The 17,970-nt window shown below is 32.7% G+C and overlaps 2 protein-coding genes across 3 annotated transcripts; one reads left to right on the top strand and one right to left on the bottom strand.

The window, feature by feature from the left end:
- The first annotated feature begins 1,204 nt into the window (after nucleotides 1–1,204).
- On the top strand, nucleotides 1,205–10,356 carry LOC115987257 (release factor glutamine methyltransferase-like). Of its 2 annotated transcripts, none has more exons than XM_031110767.1 (3): nucleotides 1,205–2,646; nucleotides 4,184–4,429; nucleotides 10,269–10,356. In XM_031110767.1, exons 1-3 carry the CDS (start codon nucleotides 1,924–1,926, stop codon nucleotides 10,275–10,277), a joined length of 978 nt encoding a protein of 325 aa, XP_030966627.1. In that variant the 5' UTR covers nucleotides 1,205–1,923; the 3' UTR covers nucleotides 10,278–10,356. The 2 variants fall into 2 exon arrangements, with proteins under 2 accessions (XP_030966627.1, XP_030966626.1); XM_031110766.1 differs by lacking the exon at nucleotides 10,269–10,356 and adding an exon at nucleotides 8,959–9,371.
- LOC115987258 (ubiquitin-conjugating enzyme E2-17 kDa-like) lies at nucleotides 10,162–13,905 on the bottom strand. The gene is made up of 5 exons (XM_031110768.1): nucleotides 13,809–13,905; nucleotides 12,109–12,186; nucleotides 11,401–11,528; nucleotides 10,586–10,690; nucleotides 10,162–10,433 (listed from the first exon to the last, which is right to left on the bottom strand). The coding sequence occupies exons 2-5, from the start codon at nucleotides 12,176–12,178 to the stop codon at nucleotides 10,290–10,292; spliced, it is 447 nt and encodes a 148-aa protein (XP_030966628.1). The 5' UTR covers nucleotides 12,179–12,186; nucleotides 13,809–13,905; the 3' UTR covers nucleotides 10,162–10,289.
- Between the last annotated feature and the right edge of the window lie 4,065 nt (nucleotides 13,906–17,970).

The following is a 17,970-nucleotide window of genomic DNA, read 5'->3' as shown; positions in this document are numbered from 1 at the left end:
TACGTGTGCTTTTGTTTTTGTTACTAAACATTTGGGTTTAAGATTTTTTTTGTTGCTTTTTTTTTTTTTAATAAAGATTTTTTTCAACATATATATTATAATAAGAAAATGATTAGAGGAAGAATTTGGATTATAATCAAATTATGATTTTTATCAACTTAAAAATTATAGGAAAAAAAATTTATATCTATTTTTTTAAATCTAATAAATTTTTTAAATAATTATAGGAAAAAAAATTCTGCAATTATAACTATTTTTTAAATAATCTAAATATAATACTTGTAAGATTAACGTGTAAGATTTTTTTGTTGCTTTTTTTTTAATTAAGATTTTTTTCAACTTATATATTATAATTAGAAATAGATTAGATGAAGAATTTGGATTGTAATCAAACTAAGATTTTTATCAACTTAGAAATTATAGGAAAAGAAAAATTATATATATATATATAAAAAGTTTTAAAAAATCTAAAAATCTTTAAAAAATTTTTTGCAATTTAGTGAAGCCACTTGGTACAATCACGGCTTCTAAGTCCAACTTTTATTATATAGTATATGATATGTAGGAGTAGTTATGTGTCTTTCCAATATTATTTGTATGAAATCTCATCTTTAGATGACTCCGTTCTTAATCATATAACTTAATACTTGATCTTAATTTATTTAAAATTTAAGTTTTAAAATATGCTTAAGCTTCTTTTTTTTTTTTTTCCTATTTTAATTTAAGCATAATTTATTAGCCAATATAGACAAGTTCTTTTTCTAAAAAATAAAAATAAAAATTGAGTTCCAAAATGAATCTAAATATGGTTTTAAAAATTAGAATGGACCACAAAACTAGACAAAAGATTTGGTTTCCATTTTTTTACTGATTGAATTGATAAGTTTGATCCAGGTTTCAAAACATATATATTGGATTCTAGTTAACTCAATTAGTAAAATCTTTGATATTTAAATAAGAAATTTGGGGTTTAATATCTGCTTACACTAAAAACTGATTGATGTCTTGGTCTAATAATAAAATTATTATCAGAAGCAGACGTCACAAATTGAAATTAAAAAATAAAATAAAAATATTAAAAAAAAAAGTTTAAAACATATTCTAAAACTAAAAGTCCATAAATCACTTTCTCTCACACGCGCGCGCACGCGCGCACACACCATAAATCACCATCCATAAAAAAGCCCATAAACCCGTCTCTAACCAAACTTTTCCCACACATTCCCCAACCGTACCTCACTCTTTTTTATCTCCTTGAAGAGGAGCAAGGAGCTCTCCTGAACTGGCTGTGAAGTTCTCCAGGTCCCATTCTATTTCTTCCATTTCCTTTTGTTTGGTTGCTTAGAAAATAGGGAATATTAGCCACGAAAATTCACACACAAAATTCTTCTTCTAATCAATGAATGAAAAATAGAAACTCTAATTTCAATTCTAAAAGCCCAGTGAAAGGCCCTGCTTGGTTTAAAGTTTAAATCTTTCTCTCTCCTTTCCTCGTATAATGTCTGAAGTATAGAAACCTTTTAGTTTTCATGTTTCTGTTAAGCTTAGACGTTCTTGCTTTAGTCTTTGTCTTCAGCTTTTCATTATTGTTAGAAGCCAAGTTATTGGTACACTCGGAACTAGGAGAGTGGTAGGGAATTCAATGGAGAAATTTCAATGCTGGTGATGAAATTTAAAGTCTAGGCCTTTAATTCTTGCTTTGGTCATAGTGTGTAAAGGAGCATATTTAATGGGTTTATGGTGGAATTAGAATTTGGTTTTGTTATAAGGTGGGTGGTAGGAGTTTTTGGCAAGATAATGTTGTTGTTGTTATAGAAATTTGTAGCTTTATTTTTTGGGGGTTATTTAATTTTGTTCCAGGTTTAAGCATGATATTGTAGCATAGAGAAACCTACATTTTTTTGACATTGACATTGCCAAAAAATGAAGCTAAGCTTCATACGTGGATGTTTTCCTTCTAATTTATCAGTCTTTATTAAACCCTCTATAAGTACCAATCTTCTTCGACCCGTTTGCTTTTCTTCAATGTCATCCCCACCCACTTCTTTGAATCCTCAAATTCCTCTCTTTCTAAGACCACCACTGCACTCAGCTTCTGTTTCTGACCTCCGAAAATGGCATGATTGGGCCAAAAATCTTGCTTCTTCAGTTGGGACAACCTTTCTAGACTCCGACAATGGTCCAGACTTGGACCTATTTTGCAGGGAGCTTAAGTGGCTCATGGAAGATGCAATTGAGGATCACACAGTGTTTTCCCAAATGGGTATTGAAAACAATCAAACAAATGTAAGATTAAGGACAGGCATAGAAGAGCTTTACAATCTGTGGAAGCAGAGGATTGAAGAGAGAAGGCCTTTTCAGTATCTAGTTGGGTGTGAGCACTGGAGGGACTTGGTGTTGAGTGTCCAAGATGGGGTTTTGATTCCGAGACCTGAGACCGAACTCATTGTTGACTTGGTGGCTGATGTCGTTTCAAATAATGAAGGATTAAGAGAGGGATTGTGGGCAGATTTAGGAACTGGAAGTGGTGCACTTGCTATTGGAATTGGGAGGATTTTGGGGAGTTGTGGAAGGGTCATTGCAACAGATTTAAGCCCTGTCGCACTGTCCGTGGCAGCTTTTAATGTGCAGAAGTATGGTCTTCAGGTTAGTGAATTTATCATTTTAATGTAATGGTTCCAATTTCAATAATTTCTCATGAAAACTCACTAACAATGATAGTGTTCATCCCACAATCCATATATTGGACCATTTTACATGTTGAAATGAAATGCAGGAAGTTTTTAATTTGCTTCTAGTAAATCATATATTCAACATAGAAAGTGAAAGATAGTCTCCAACTTTTTATTTTTATAGGTAAGATAGTCTCCAATTTTAGATCATCTATTTATTCAACATATGAGAGGATCTTTTTATAATAGAGTGACTAAATTTTCAATTCTTGTGTACTAGGGCGTCCCTTTTTTGATATCAATAAATCTTATCACTTATCAAAAAAAAAAAAAATTACTTTAGCCAGCAACTTACAAGTCCTCCATTTTTGCTCGTGAATGTACTGCTACTATATGTAATGAAATTTACTGAAAGATTATGTTTAATAAGATGGCCAAAGCCTTTACAGCATTCTTGATTCCCTTTTTAACCAAACCCTAGCCACTTATATGCCTCCTATAATAAACTGTAGCCCCAATTATCATGGCTGTAGTAATTGTGTCCTGTGTTCTTGTGGTATTAGAGGGTTCAATATCAGGAATGCAAGGGAAATCTTTGTTGATTACTTAATAGGTTTTCTTTAAATTAAATTTACTAATATGCTCAACTCTCCTCATTATTTATAATCTTCAATTGCATTAACAAGTCATCATCTAAGGTTCCTAACGCAAATGCACTTACAATGGCTAAACACAGTCATTGTCCTGTGAAGGACTTTTAAAAAAATCTTGTAGGTGATCGGTAATAATTTTAACTACCAGACACCTTTTGGATAGTTTTTTTTTAAGAAACCAATATGCAAATTAATTGGACTTCAAAAAAAAAAAGAAGGGGGAATAATTTTCTTTAGTAGTTATCAAATTTGCTTTTCTTTTTCTTCCTTTTCTCCATTTCTTAGAAGGCATTCAGATGTTATAAATGAAAGTTCAAAGAATACTAAATTATTTTTCATTGGGGGGGATGATGTAAATCTGTGATGTTTATTGTTAAAACAACACCACAAATAGTCAACTGGATATGCAATGAATGCTGAGATCAATATTTCCTCTACTGTAGCTCAAAGTTCCAAATAACACCCTGCAGCTCTAAATGCTCTCAAATTAAGAGGCATGAGAAGAAGAAAAGGCTGAAAAGAGCTTTGGCATATTTTTTCTTCTTTGGGATTGGTGGCACATTGATGCAATAATTTGCTCTTGGTTTGATAGCAATTGGAATTATAGGGAGGCTTTTGGAAATTTAAGTAACATTAGGGGATTGATTGCTCAGTTTTAAACTTTAGTGGGACAATGCAGCTCAGTTGATATGGTAAATATTTGTAATTAGCCTTTTATTTTACTATCAGAAATTAAAGCGTATTAATTTTTTAGGTTTCTTAATTTTCACTCTCATCTTTTTCCCCTCTTTCCTTCCAGCAAAATAGAATATCTCTGATTTATTTTCTTTCTTCTGCACTTTATTACAAACCACTCAGGATGTAATTGAATTAAGGCAAGGATCATGGTTCAAACCATTGAAGGATGTGGAAGGAAAACTTGCAGGTATTGTCAGTAATCCACCGTACATACCGAGTGACAATATCCCTGGGCTACAAGCTGAGGTTGGTAGACATGAACCGAGACTTGCGTTAGATGGTGGTCTAAATGGCATGGATGATCTTCTCCATCTTTGCAATGGGGCTGCTTTGATGTTAAGACCTGGTGGATTTTTCATTTTTGAGGTACTGATCTTTTAATACCTAGAAGCCAGAGTTCAAAATTTTAAATGATCATACTACCTAATTTATATTATTTTTCAACATTTTCTCAATGATAATGTTATTGAAATTGCAATATCTGCAAGTTTTTTTTTTTTTAATTTTTTATCTTTTGTGTGTTAAAATAAAAGAATTTACACTGGATTTTACTTTGAGGTTAGATTTGTAAATTACAAGAGGTTGAGCCTTAGTGCACTGGCTAGTGCCTTCCACCAAAAGCAATAGGTTGTGGGTTCGAGTCTGGGAATCAGGCCCTCCTAACAAATTTGGGGGTAAGGTTGCCTACCATGACCTCTTTTAGACCCCAAAAAAGTGGGAGTTATGTGCATTGGGTACAACCTTTTTTTGATTTGTAAATTATCAATGTTAAATTCCAGTGCTTGGATTAGCAGAAGAAGGGATTTCTAACAAATTTGGGCTTAAGGCTGTCTGCTATGACCTATTTTAGATCCCACAAAAGCAGGAGCTATGTGCATTGGGTACAACTTTTTTTTGGATTTGTAAATTATGAATGTTAAATTCCGGTGCTTGGATTAGCATAAGAAGGGATTTCAACAATCCCCAAGGAACCTGAACACATCAATTCATAGTATCAAAGTCCCAAGTATGGACTCCATCATCAACTGTTGTAGAAATTGTACTTGTGAGAAAATGGGTGCTGCTACACACGGATTGTACATGCATTAGTGTGGGTAAAGGAATGAGATGGGAGCCTGATGCATCTATTGTTGAATGCATACTGACAGATAAGTTTAACAAAGAAATGAAGCACTCTGGTGAGTTAGGAATGGTCAAATTTGATCCATAAGCACAGGAAGGTTTTCAAATGGGAAGCCCCCTCCCAACCTTGGTTGTAGAGACTAAAACCCTCTCATACATGTCAAGAATTAGCAAACCTGATTGTAGGCCGTCATGCAAGGTAGTCACCAAAGATGATATGAGAAAAAAAGGACCTGGGTAAGGTTCTAACTTGGCTCTTTGCAAATGATACTGTCAATGTCTATATGACTTATTGGTGAAAAGGACAAGAACTTGACAGGAGACTAGGAAAGAAACAGAACTTGAGATGTTGATATGGGGATAATGAGAAGTTTAATGGGTCTGGAATCAGGATGGTTGGATGTGCTATTACGATTCTTATATGGCTAATGCTGTTCTAAAAATACTATTAACAATGGTGTTATTATAGTGACTTTAATATCTAGTTTGGATGAGTTCTGCTGTTCTGGAACCTGACACCTCTGCCTTGAACCAATCCCCAAATTTAATTTGGTTGTGTCTTTATAGACCATATTGGAGTCCTTCATTGGGTCGAAATGGTTCAGAAACCATGTTTTTCTGGGTAATTGCTAGGTGTGCACATACCTCAACCCTTGTCCCTGTTGCATGGCTTCTAGTGGTTTCATTTATGAGGAAGTCTAAATGCTTTTCTTTTCCCTGTTGCATGGCTTCTAGTGGTTTTATATGCAAGGAAGTCTCAGTGTCATTCTTATGCTTTTCCTTTTTTGGGTGGTTTGTGTCTCTCCTTTTTGTCTATTAATGTTACATTTTCAATATCTAGGGGACACAAATTATTTAATTTTACGTTCTCCCATGTTATGCCATATGGTTTATGCTAAAGTATTTCATACTCCTTTACAATACTTGCGTTTTTTGAGCTCATTAAACATAATTTATATTTTACCCCTACTTTGGATTTCTTTTTTTGTTAAGTAATGTCAATTTAGTGAAAACAGAAAGTGTATATAGGAAGTATACAGTAAAAATAAATAAAAAACACCAATGAAAAATAGACACAAAGAGGAGAGAAAGATAAAAGCAAAGAAATTAATGGCGAATAAGAAAAGAATCAAAAACTCCATCAAAGAATATGCCTAGAAAGTATAGGATTTTGAACTCCATTCATAAAGGGTCTTCAAAAACATTAACTTAAAATTAGGCAAAGTTAACTCCTTTCCCATAAATGTAGGCCGACTCTTCTCTGTCCAAGTGCACTGCATAAGACAGGCAAGAATGGAACCCTGCACTTCCTTGAATCTACAGAATTTCAAGGTCCCTTTCCAAGACTCCAACATTGGCATAACATAACTTGGCAATTTGGCATCACCCAAGTGATCCTAGGCAATATAAAAAATCCACAGGTCACAAGCAATAGGACAATGTAACAGGAGATGACTTGCTCACTCACCCTCAGATTTGCACAGGCAGCACCAGTCTGCTATGATAAAAACCCTCTTTCAAAGATTATCCGTCACCTATATATTCCCAAGAGCCATCTCCCAAACAAAGAATGCAATACTAGGCAGGGTTAGCATTTTCCATATGCATTTCCAAGGAAATTGGATTGGATTTAATTTACAGCCCTTACTTGAAACACTCTATAATTACTTTTAACCTGGAATCCAGTCTTAGGCGATAGAAGTGAAACCAATCTACTGGGACTTGTAGGGGTTACCTTCATTGCATACAGATCATCCAAAAAATTGGGCCATAGAATCTAACTCCCAGTCTTGTGCCTCTAAGATGAAGATAGGTTTCCAATGCACCTGACCATTGACCCAATCAAAATAGTCTGAAACCAAAGCCTCTTTGTCTCTGGCAAACTTGAACAGCTCAGGGTATCTATCCTGGAAAGTTTCATTGCTATCCCAATGATACTTCCAAAACAAAACTTGGGAACCAACCCCCACCTCAAAACGAGTGTATGAAGCAAACTTCTCCCAACCCTTCCTGATATTTTTCCATGGACCTACCCCAGAAGGACCTTTTACCATTCTAGAGTACCTCTGACATCAAGTAGTACTGTACTTGCTCTATCAATAACCCTTTGCTGTTTTGCCACAATGACTTCTGTTCCAAACCATACCTCCACAGTCATTTCCCAAGCAAAGCTAGGATAAAAATCAGCAGCTTTTGAATGTCCGGTACCCCTTGGATTGGATTGCACATAGTAGACTAATAAACAAAATGGAATTTATGCTCCCCATGAAGCCCGCCCCACAGGAAGTCTGTATTTTTTCCAGCTTGTTGGCTACACTAACAGGAATGGGGATTAGGAACAAGAAATAGGTAGGGAGACTTTAAAGCGCACTCTTGATTAAAGTTAGGCTAATAGGCTTCCTCTAGATTATTTCCTCTCATTTCATTTACATTTGGTTTCACTTTTTCCTACAATGGGTGGAATATGAAATGATAGTAGAATGTATTAACTTTAAAAACTCTTATTATTCTCATATCATCATTTAGTACATATAGACACATTTTGAATGGATGAAAAAAATTTCTTGTAGCCATCACTTATAAAAAAAAAAAAAAATAGTAATAAACATCTTATAGCATCGCATGCGGAATAGACTTCTACCCGGTACAGTTTTGACAACATTGATTAACAGGGAATTCTTAAATTAAATTCTGTGTAAAAAAAGGGGCAAACCATGGATGCTCATAAGAAAGACTTTGCTTCTAAAATGAAAAAATGGTGTACCCCATGCACAAGACTCATTTTGTGGTCTAGGAGAGGTAATTGGTAGGTAACCTTATCCCCAATTTCAAAGAGGCTAATTTCTAGACTCAAACTCATGATTCATTGCTCGGGGTAGATGGCACTTACCACTGCATCAAGGTTTGACATCTCTTGCTTCTTATCATGAAATGAGCTATAAATCACAGTGTTTAATCAAAGAACCAACTGTTTTGCTATGATAATTCTTTCAAGTAGGACGAGTACATGAAAAGGCAAAAATTCTGATACAAAGTTGAATTCCTTTTCTTTTTTTGGGTCTTGTTCTCTTCCTTTGAGTCAGTAAACTTGATGTGTGTTTTATCATATATTTCCATATACTGCACATATAATTCATACCGTTGCCTTTTCCTATGAATTATGCAGGCATAGAAGTAGTAAAGAATTTGAAGTAAAGACTGTCATGAGGAAAGAATACAGTTCCTCCATTTCAACTCCCCTTCCACCCTAACCCCAAAACATTGCACAAGCAGAAATGTTTTCTCATTGTCAATATGAACTCTTAAATATTTTAGTTGGATATGACTAAGTAACACTGTAATGAATATTTTACAATGTTTTTGTGCGTGTCCGTATATATATACATATATTGTCAACATATAATTTATAAAACTCATACCTATAATATGGTTGTGACTTATCCATTCACCCTTATTTCTAAGGAAAGACGCCATTTGATCCAAAGATTATTGATATCGCATCCTTATATTTATTTCATTACATTCATATCTTATGCAAAGCCACATGTGACAATCTTTTCTCATGGATTCTTGACTTGTTTTACCCTACTCAATATCAGCTATTTCTAGGCTTTTGACCCCAACATAATTAAATCAGATGTGAAGTCACCAATTTTTTACTTAATTCTTACTCTTAGAAGTGCTTAGCTGTGGATTCGTGTTATAAAAGTTCATGGTTATTCTTGATCTAATCTATTACTTGTATTTATTTTCATTCTTTCCCATCTTTGTAGACAAATGGTGAGAAGCAGTGCAAGTGTCTTGTAAAGTACATTGAAAATGACATTAGAGGGAGCTTCCACAGTTTGGACATAGTATCTGATTTTGCTGGCATTCAAAGATTTCTAACTGGATTCCATCAATGACCAATTTGATTTGTGCATGACCTTGTATATCAGCCATCAACTAGGAAACAAGGAGAGGAGGAAAGAAATCCTGGAAGCTCTACCATTGATTTTCGGCTACTGTGTTTGAGGCTTTATTTTTTGGGGAGGCGGTGGGGGGGTGGAATTTTTTGTTGAAACTCTATCAAGTGACCAAAAAAGGGAAAACATAAATGTTGTAACCTTGGGCGTTGACTCGGGTGGTATAGAGGTAGATAAATATGCTTTGTTTATTAGCAATGTGATATCAATACAATAATTGGAAGCTTATCCTATTGACTTATACATTTCCTGTCTCACTATCTCAAGAAAATTGAAATAAAGAAACTTCTCCAATCCAAACATTTCTGTTTTGGATGAATGAGTTAGATATACAGAAGCAAAATCACAAAACATGCAGCATTCAAATGCAAATACAATCTTAACCACATCAACCAAACAACTAATAAAAGCATATTCAATAAAAAGGACATGGTTTAGGATAGAATTACTGATATGAATATGTTCCCTAGTTATTACTTGGTTTTATTGAACTCTCAGCATTCCTTTTTAGCCAAGTTTGACAAATTGTGGCTTCCCATGCAGTCTGCAGATAATGTCACAGTAGTACTCAGTCTTCTCTTTCTAAGGAACTAAACACCCAACTGGATTATATAATCACATTTTCTTACATCCAGCAACAACCACTTCCACTAATTATTTATGGGAATTGAAGAGGGAAATGTTATAAATCATCCCACAAGTTGAATCCTAGAGGCAAAATATAACCAGCTTGGGCTTGTAAACAAAGCTGTGTTTTATGCTACTTGTTATATACATGAACGGAAAATAAGGCCTGGTTGTTTAGCTGACATGGCTAGGGAAATGCATACATTGACTAATATTCCCTCTTAGTCTTTTCTAATGCAGTTTTCTTTATTTCCACTTTTCATTATGTTAGTGACAACTGATAAGGACCACAGCATGAAAAAGCAAATATATGTATTTGATAGTAGACATAACCAAAAACAAAATGCAATAGAACTCAGGTAGTAAAAGAGAAATGATGAATATCTATAAACCTAAATAGCATTCAAAATGTACGTACAAAACCCAATCCACTTGTATTTATAAAAAATTACTAGAGAACCCATCTTAAATTCACTTCACTCAAGCTATAGGTTCCCTAAACTGAAATCAAATCAAGAGCTCGCATATTTCTCAGTCCAAGCTCGAGCAGTAGTCTCATACTTGGCTTTGTCGGTCTTGTACATATGAGCAATCTCGGGGACAAGAGGATCGTCCGGGTTTGGATCTGTCAGTAGTGAGCATATCGACAACAGCACCTGCAACAAATTATTGTATTGATCAAACAATTTTTATCTTGAGTGAGGCACTAACTTATGCTTATATATTTATTACTTTTAACACTGCCAAAGTGAATGACCAAGACCACTCACAAAAGTTAAAGAACTAATGAATTACATTAAAATGATACCTTAGATATTGTAAGGGCAGGGCTCCATTGTTCTTTAAGAATGTCAAGGCAAATGCTTCCATTGTTGTTGATGTTAGGGTGGAAAACTTTTGTTGTAAATGAAACCTGCCAAATCACAATTAAGTTTGTAAATTGAAATGTATCCCCTTGACTAGAACTGAAAGAACAGTCTGTAATTTCGATAAACAATGCAACTTGAGCAAACCTTTTAAATTCAAGGTATATAATATTTATATGTCAATTCATGGAGACAATTTTAGTAATTTGTTTTTTCATTCTTTTTTTCTCTTTTGAGATGGACATCTCCATGAAAGCACATACATACGTATATTTCTGTGTATATAACAGCTTTTTCATAAAGTCTCCATTTTCAACCAGTTTTGATTGGAAAGCATATTCACAAATAAACTGGGAGAACTAAAGGGTGGAAGATGTCTTAGAAAAACAAAAGAGAAAAACCATGAATTCAGACTGTTCACATTGTATTTTGACCTCCTGGTAGTATCAATGAGACAATGACCATGGTGTCAACACAATCAAAGGAATGCCACATATATAATCATAACATTCTAAATTGAAAATTAAAGTTCTATTGTGTTCTATCAATGAACAGATAAAAAGCTTGATTACAGGAAGGATAAAGATTATGCTCTACTTGATCTATCTCTTATCATAATTAATTTACATCTTTCAAAGTAAAGTTACAATTAACTAGTTCAAAGGTTAAGGTACATCCAAACAAGAAGACACACGAATTGACGGGGACAGATACACCTTAAGAATTCTACAAGCATACAAAAAGATTTAGTCATTACCTTTGGTGGCTTAAATGGGTAATCTGGTGGGAAGTGTATGTTAACCAAAAACACACCCCCATCATAAGGACTGTCTTGTGGACCAATTATTGTTGCTTGCCAATGAAACATGTCTTCTCCAATGGGACCTAAAAACATGTGAAACTTAGATCTTGTAAATCAAAAACATTATAATTATTAGTCAAATTTATAAAAGTCCTTCAATGTAACTAAGTCAGCTTGTTTTTGTGAAAAAAAAAAGAGTCAATTTTGCTGGTGTTTTGGCATGTATTCACAATATGCTTAACTCTGACAGTGATGAAAACAGAAGCGTGGAGCCTCAACATTTACCACAAACCAAGAAAATATTTGAGTACTCCATTAAGTAGATTAACAGATAAATTCCTTCAGCACTCGGAAAGAAAAAGTGGCAATCAAAGTAGTTCTGTAATGCAAATCTAACCAATATTTGACTTCCAAAAATTTTCCACTAAGGCTACATAAGAAGGTAGACTGTTATAAATCCAAAAAGAAGTAACATTATTGACAATGTATAACTAACACTGTATATGCAGATAAATCTTGAGAAATATAATTACAGACAATGCAAAGACAAAGTTTTATAACAAGGATATTATTAAAGTTATACATTGTCAAGTGTATAACATATGGTAACATAGTAAGAAAGAATGTCATAAGGGAAAACAATGAGAAAGTTTGGCAACAAACCAGCACTGCAAGAAACTGGAGGATCCCTCTTCAAATCCTTTAATTCCTTAAGAATACGTTTTGTAGCCATCACAGAATCTGTATATTTAAACACACAACAGCATGACAACATGAGTAAAATATGTTACCAATTCTCATAAGATTACTCAATAAATGGAGAAAAATAAAACCAGAAGTAAAAGGATCGGATAATGGAAATATATAGAACATGTTCTCAAATGGTTAGGTGTAAAATCAGCAAGACTATTATAAGCATATAAAACCAAAATCATCAATAAAGGTGAAAGCCGGGCACAATTACACTGAGTAATATCTTTTGACAAAGAACAGATATATGAAGTGATGAACAACAACAATGCAATTGTAAATCTATAATAAATCCACTAACTTAGATAGGTAAAAATCAAATGATTATCTATTGTTATAAGATATAGTAGGTGCATTTTATTGAAATATGTATGTATTGATTGTATTCCTTCCAGATCTATTTTTTGTATTAATGTCAATACCTCACCCCCCATAGTGCTAATGAGCTATATTATTACAACAAAGAAAGTCTCAATTGAGCTATAACCAATAGCTACTACCTAGCTTTAAAGCCATTCTACATATATTCATATATCTTCTACAACCAAACTTTTATAAAGTTTTCCAACTTCAATTGATTATCTATTATACATAAGAACGCCTGTGGAATCTAACTCAGCACATCATCATTAAAAACTGAAATCCTAATAAAAACACCAATGCATCTGTTAAAGTGCAGACATCTTCAAAGGAAATCAGAAAAAAAATTTCCTGGTCTAGAATCTGAAGGTTACATGCATACAAATTTGACCTAAACAAATATGCTAAACTCCCTTTATATCCGTGCCTATTGCCCCCAAGCAATCAATTCCACACTCAAAATTATTAACATATATTCAAGTGCATATATAAATCCACATAAACTGTGCAAAACAAACTTCAAATTTGTTGGGCCAATCAATGTCATTCTTATCAGACAATAAGATTGAATAGAGAACACCATGACCCTCAAATTTTGATCACATCAAGAACCAGAAACTGCAGTACTTCAGTTCAAACCTGGACATCAAAAAATCACAAGCAATCACACCAAAAAAAAAGAAAAAAAGAAAAACTCTTTTTACAATTTCAAGACGACCCACTAAACTCAAAAGTAAGGATTTTTTGTTTTGTTTTTTGTACAGCCAAAGTTAATTTAGTACCTCAACATACTCGCAAATAATTAATTAATCCTATGTATATATCATAAACAACAATACTTTTTTTCAAAATTAGGAACCGAAACTTTGTTAACATAGTTCCGAGGATTAAAAAGGGACTCCTAAAAGAGAATAGTACCAGTGAAAAAAAAAACAAACAAACAATTCATGGAAGAAAAGAAGAAGTTTTCAAAGAATTTGTAGAGAAAATATTTGAAGTCAAAACAAACAAAAGACAAATTACAAAGTGTCAAGAAGTAAATCTTTAACATCAAGTTCAAGGTCCACCCAGTAAACCTATGGCCATATAGTAAGAGAAAAAAAGGCCACGAATACGTATATAAGAGCAACCAAACAGCTAACCCCATAAACCCTAATAGTCTAAAACAAAAAGAAAAAAACGAAAAAAGTATTTGCAGAGAATATGGAGAAAGACTGTAGAGAGAGAGGATGTAAAAGTGGGTATATACATACATTGGGACTTGAAGCCTTGAACTGAATGAGTGTGAGAGTTTGTGCCAAGGAAGATCTGGTACAAAGCTCAAAGTTATGGTGTCCTAGGGTTTGGACCAACGTGCTTTTATAGACTTTAAAAATTCCAAGTTGTACTAGAAGTATTAGAGGTCGGCTTGATAAGTTTTTGACAAGGACGAATATAACCCCAAGAATTCTAGAAGTTACTAGTTTTTTTCTTTTTTCCACTCCATATTTAAAAGTTCCTTATGGCTTTTAATTATGTGAGGAGGTTGATTTGGTTTGAATGTAATTAATTAATTATTATTGGCTAAATTGCAAATTTTAGTCCTAAAATTTAAAGGTATTTGGATTTTATACTATGAATGAAAGAATTTTGATTTCACCCTCTTAAGTTAGAATAATGCGTTTCTCAAAAAAAAAAAAAAAGTTAGAATAATGCTAAAGATATAAATTATTTTATAAAATTTTTTACAAACTGCTGATGTAATGAGTAATTATTAGTAAATGAAAAAGTAATATTGGTGGTGAACCTAGATAAAAACCAATAAAAGATTAGCCACATCAACATTTTGTAAAAATGTTGCAAAATAGTATATGGCTGTAGCGTTACTTCTTAAATTATATTCCGTTTGCATAAGTCATCTTTTCGTCTATATTTTCTGCTAAATGTTACATAGGCTTGCCACACATGTTTAATTCATCCAATAAAATGATGTCATGATATTTTTGTTTCATAAAAATTTTAAAATATGTTTTAAATAAAATGATATGACATCATTTTATTGGACAAATTAAACACATGTGGAAAACTTATATAACACTTAACAAAATTATGATTAGAGGGGCTGTTAAATGTTAATGCAAATGAAATATAACTTCAAACGGTAAAATTTAAATTCTAAAATTTTAAGGTGTAAAATCCAAACAACCCCAAACTTTAGTGATGTAAATTGTAATTTACTTTTAATTATTTCTATGTTTTGTTTAATTGAGAATCTAATAATAATCTTATGTTGATTCACAGCAATGTATATCACCATAGAAATACATGGCTACATGATCCATACACACATTCTCATGCTATAATTGCTCCCACACAAACACTACAAAAACCTCACATTCTTCAAGCAAAAACAGTGATTCTTCACCACCACAGCACAAACACTACACCACACAGCATATACATTAATTCTATACTTTTACATACATGGAATTCACTTTTTCTTTTTTCTTTTTTCTTTTTTCTGCTGAATTATACATGGAATTCACTTACCCACACATGTTTCAGCACAAACCCAAACTCTGTGAGACTGTGACTGTGTGTATATAATTATATATCAACAAAACACAACTGATTCATTCAAGACATCCAATGCCTTTTCATACGGACACTATAGAAAATCAGACCTTTTTACATCAGTTTTTAGCTTATTAAGTCGAAAAGTTTGGACAATATAGAAAATCAGACCTTTTTAGACAACTTTACAGCTTAGGATGAAGCCGGGCCTTTTTAGACAAGCTTGGGTTTGCAATTTTTGCTTTATTTTTTCAGGCCCAATCATCATTCTTTTTTTTTTTTTTTTTTTTTTTTTTTTTTTGAGAATCATCATTCTAATATTATGTTTTAATTTGGTTTCTAGATTTACAAATAACGCTAAAATATGTTCATTTAAACTAAGTAAAATTCACCATCTTTTTTTATTGAACAACCCAAACAACAATCAAATCTTTGATTAAATTTCTTTAAACAAAATCTAATTAAATTGATATTTTATTTCTATAAATTCTCTAATTCGAATTTTTATTTATTAATATTTACTAATTAAATTAGTATACTGAGAAATTCTACAATATCTCTTACTATCCCTTGTTATAACAAATCACCAAAAAAACTTACTATCCCTTGTTATAACAAATCACCAAAAAATCACATTTGATGATTCTAACTCTACATTGGGCAATACAAACATCACATATAACGGTATCATATCACATTTAGTGCTTTATTTATTTTTTAAGTCACATTTGACAGTTCTAACTTCTAACTTCACATTGGACAGTATTAACATTACATATGACTACATTATTATCACATTCTGTGATTCTCTTATTTTTTTTAGTCACATTGGATGGTACAAACATTGCATATGATTGTACCATTGTCACATTTAGTTGTTTCCTTATTTTTTTTAGTCACAATAGATCACATTTGACAATAGAAACATTATGTATGACCATACCATTGCACATTTATTGGATCACTAATTAGTTACATTAGTCAATACAAATTTCACATTTTGTGGTTTATTTATTTATTTATTTATTTATAATCTCATTGGATGGTACCATTGTAACATTGATTAGTACTATCCAATAAGATTAAAAATTGACATAGCTAACGGTTAAAAAAAATGGTTTTTATGCCACTTAGTATGTCAAGTATATTGCTAGGTGACTTAAACAAATATCTCAAAGTTTTGCATATACATACACAAAAAATGTGGGTTCTAGTTAGTTTAATTGGTAAATTTTTATGTCTTCAAATAAGAGATCAGGGTTTCAAACATTGCCTACAGGTATCTTGGTTTGATAATAGAAAGCAATTATTAGGAGCAAACACCATAAGTTGAAATTGTCTTTTAAAAAAAAAAAATACACAAAAAATAAATTCCAACCTTCCACTCTTTTACTAATTCAAACACATGCACTTGACACAAATTGGATAAAAAATCACATTCACATCATCACATGTTGAAAATAACACATAAGCATAAAATTAGGGTTTCAATCATTGCCTACAGGTATCTTGGTTTGATAATAGAAAGTAATTATCAGGAGTAAATACCATAAGTTGAAACTGTCTTTTTTTTTTTTTAAAAAAAAAAAAAAAAAACATACACAAAAAATAAATTCCAACCTTCCACCCTTTTACTAATTCAAACACATGCACTTGACACAAATTGGATAAAAAAATCACATTCACATCATCACATGTTGAAAATAACACAAGCATAAAATTTCATACCCAAACACCACATGCCTAAAACACCACATACCCCCATAACACCTCTTGCAACAATATCACATTCTCTCTTTTTATTTTTTTGATAATCAACAATATCACATTCTCAATCACACTTACCAAAATAGGTTTCGTTTATTATGTTCCATTCTCAAAGTCATACACAATATAATATACTCACAAAATCATACATACTTCATAAGATAATGGTGGCGGTAACGAGAGGACCAAACAATGGTCATGGCGATGAAAAGACGAAATTGTGATTGCTTCAACAAGAGGACCAAATGGTTGATGCAACAATTGTTGTGGTGGTGAGAGGAAAAATTATGGTTTGTTGCGGCGGTTGTTGTGGCGACTAAATGGCTAATCTCTCTCTCAAATACTATGAAATCAAATGAGTCCAAGAAAGAGAGTAAAATTAGATTAATTAAATCAGTACAATTTAATTTTGTGTATTGGCATTAGATTTGTCATTGTTAGCCATGGTTAACAATGTTAGGCTGGGTCCCTTCAAAAAAATTCGAGTAAGTGGTCTCATTAACTTAAATGACGTGTTATAAGCTCAAAAGTCCCAAATTTCATCCATCATACTTGCGGTTCATGAGATTTTTGAGGAATTTCATCAGCAATGAATAAAATAATCTAACTAAAGATTGGGATAACACTTTATATGGCCAAAATGGGGATATACCCCTTTCAACCAAATTTTCTAGCAAAATGCCCTCAATCTGAAACTATTTAGGGATATACTCCTATTTTAAACTTGATTTTCTAAAAATCAAGTTTCAATGAAAAACTCGATTTGGCAAAAATCAAGTTATAGGGTGTGTTTGGATAAAACTTATTTTGCTGAAACTGAAAACTGAAAACACTGTAGCAAAATAATTTTTAAATGTGTGAATAGTACCGTGGGACCCATTTTTAATGAAAAAGTTGATAAAAAGTGTAATTTGTGGGTCCGTGAACAGTGCATATGTGCACTGTTCACTGCAGAAAGTCAACAATTGCGGTTACTGTTCATTGAACAGTAACCGCAATACTCCAAATGAAAACGCGTGAAAAAAAAAAAAAAAAAAAACAGAAACGCAGCTTCAGCAAACGCAACGCCGGAACCAAACACACACATAGGCAAAA

This window comes from Quercus lobata, chromosome 4 (assembly GCF_001633185.2).
Source record: "Quercus lobata isolate SW786 chromosome 4, ValleyOak3.0 Primary Assembly, whole genome shotgun sequence".
Classification (NCBI taxonomy): domain Eukaryota; kingdom Viridiplantae; phylum Streptophyta; class Magnoliopsida; order Fagales; family Fagaceae; genus Quercus; species Quercus lobata.
Note: the sequence above shows the minus strand (reverse complement) of the source record. Positions and strands in the feature narration are given on the sequence as shown.

Coding starts and splice junctions, on each gene's coding strand:
- LOC115987257 (XM_031110766.1), top strand. CDS start 1,924: ATGAAGCTAAGCTTCATACGTGGATGTTTTCCTTCTAATTTATCAGTC. Junction 2,647..4,183: donor TGCAGAAGTATGGTCTTCAG/GTTAGTGAATTT, acceptor CAAACCACTCAG/GATGTAATTGAATTAAGGCA. Junction 4,430..8,958: donor GTGGATTTTTCATTTTTGAG/GTACTGATCTTT, acceptor CCATCTTTGTAG/ACAAATGGTGAGAAGCAGTG.
- LOC115987258 (XM_031110768.1), bottom strand. CDS start 12,178: ATGGCTACAAAACGTATTCTTAAGGAATTAAAGGATTTGAAGAGGGAT. Junction 11,529..12,108: donor TCCAGTTTCTTGCAGTGCTG/GTTTGTTGCCAA, acceptor ACATGTTTTTAG/GTCCCATTGGAGAAGACATG. Junction 10,434..10,585: donor CTGCCCTTACAATATCTAAG/GTATCATTTTAA, acceptor AATTTGTTGCAG/GTGCTGTTGTCGATATGCTC.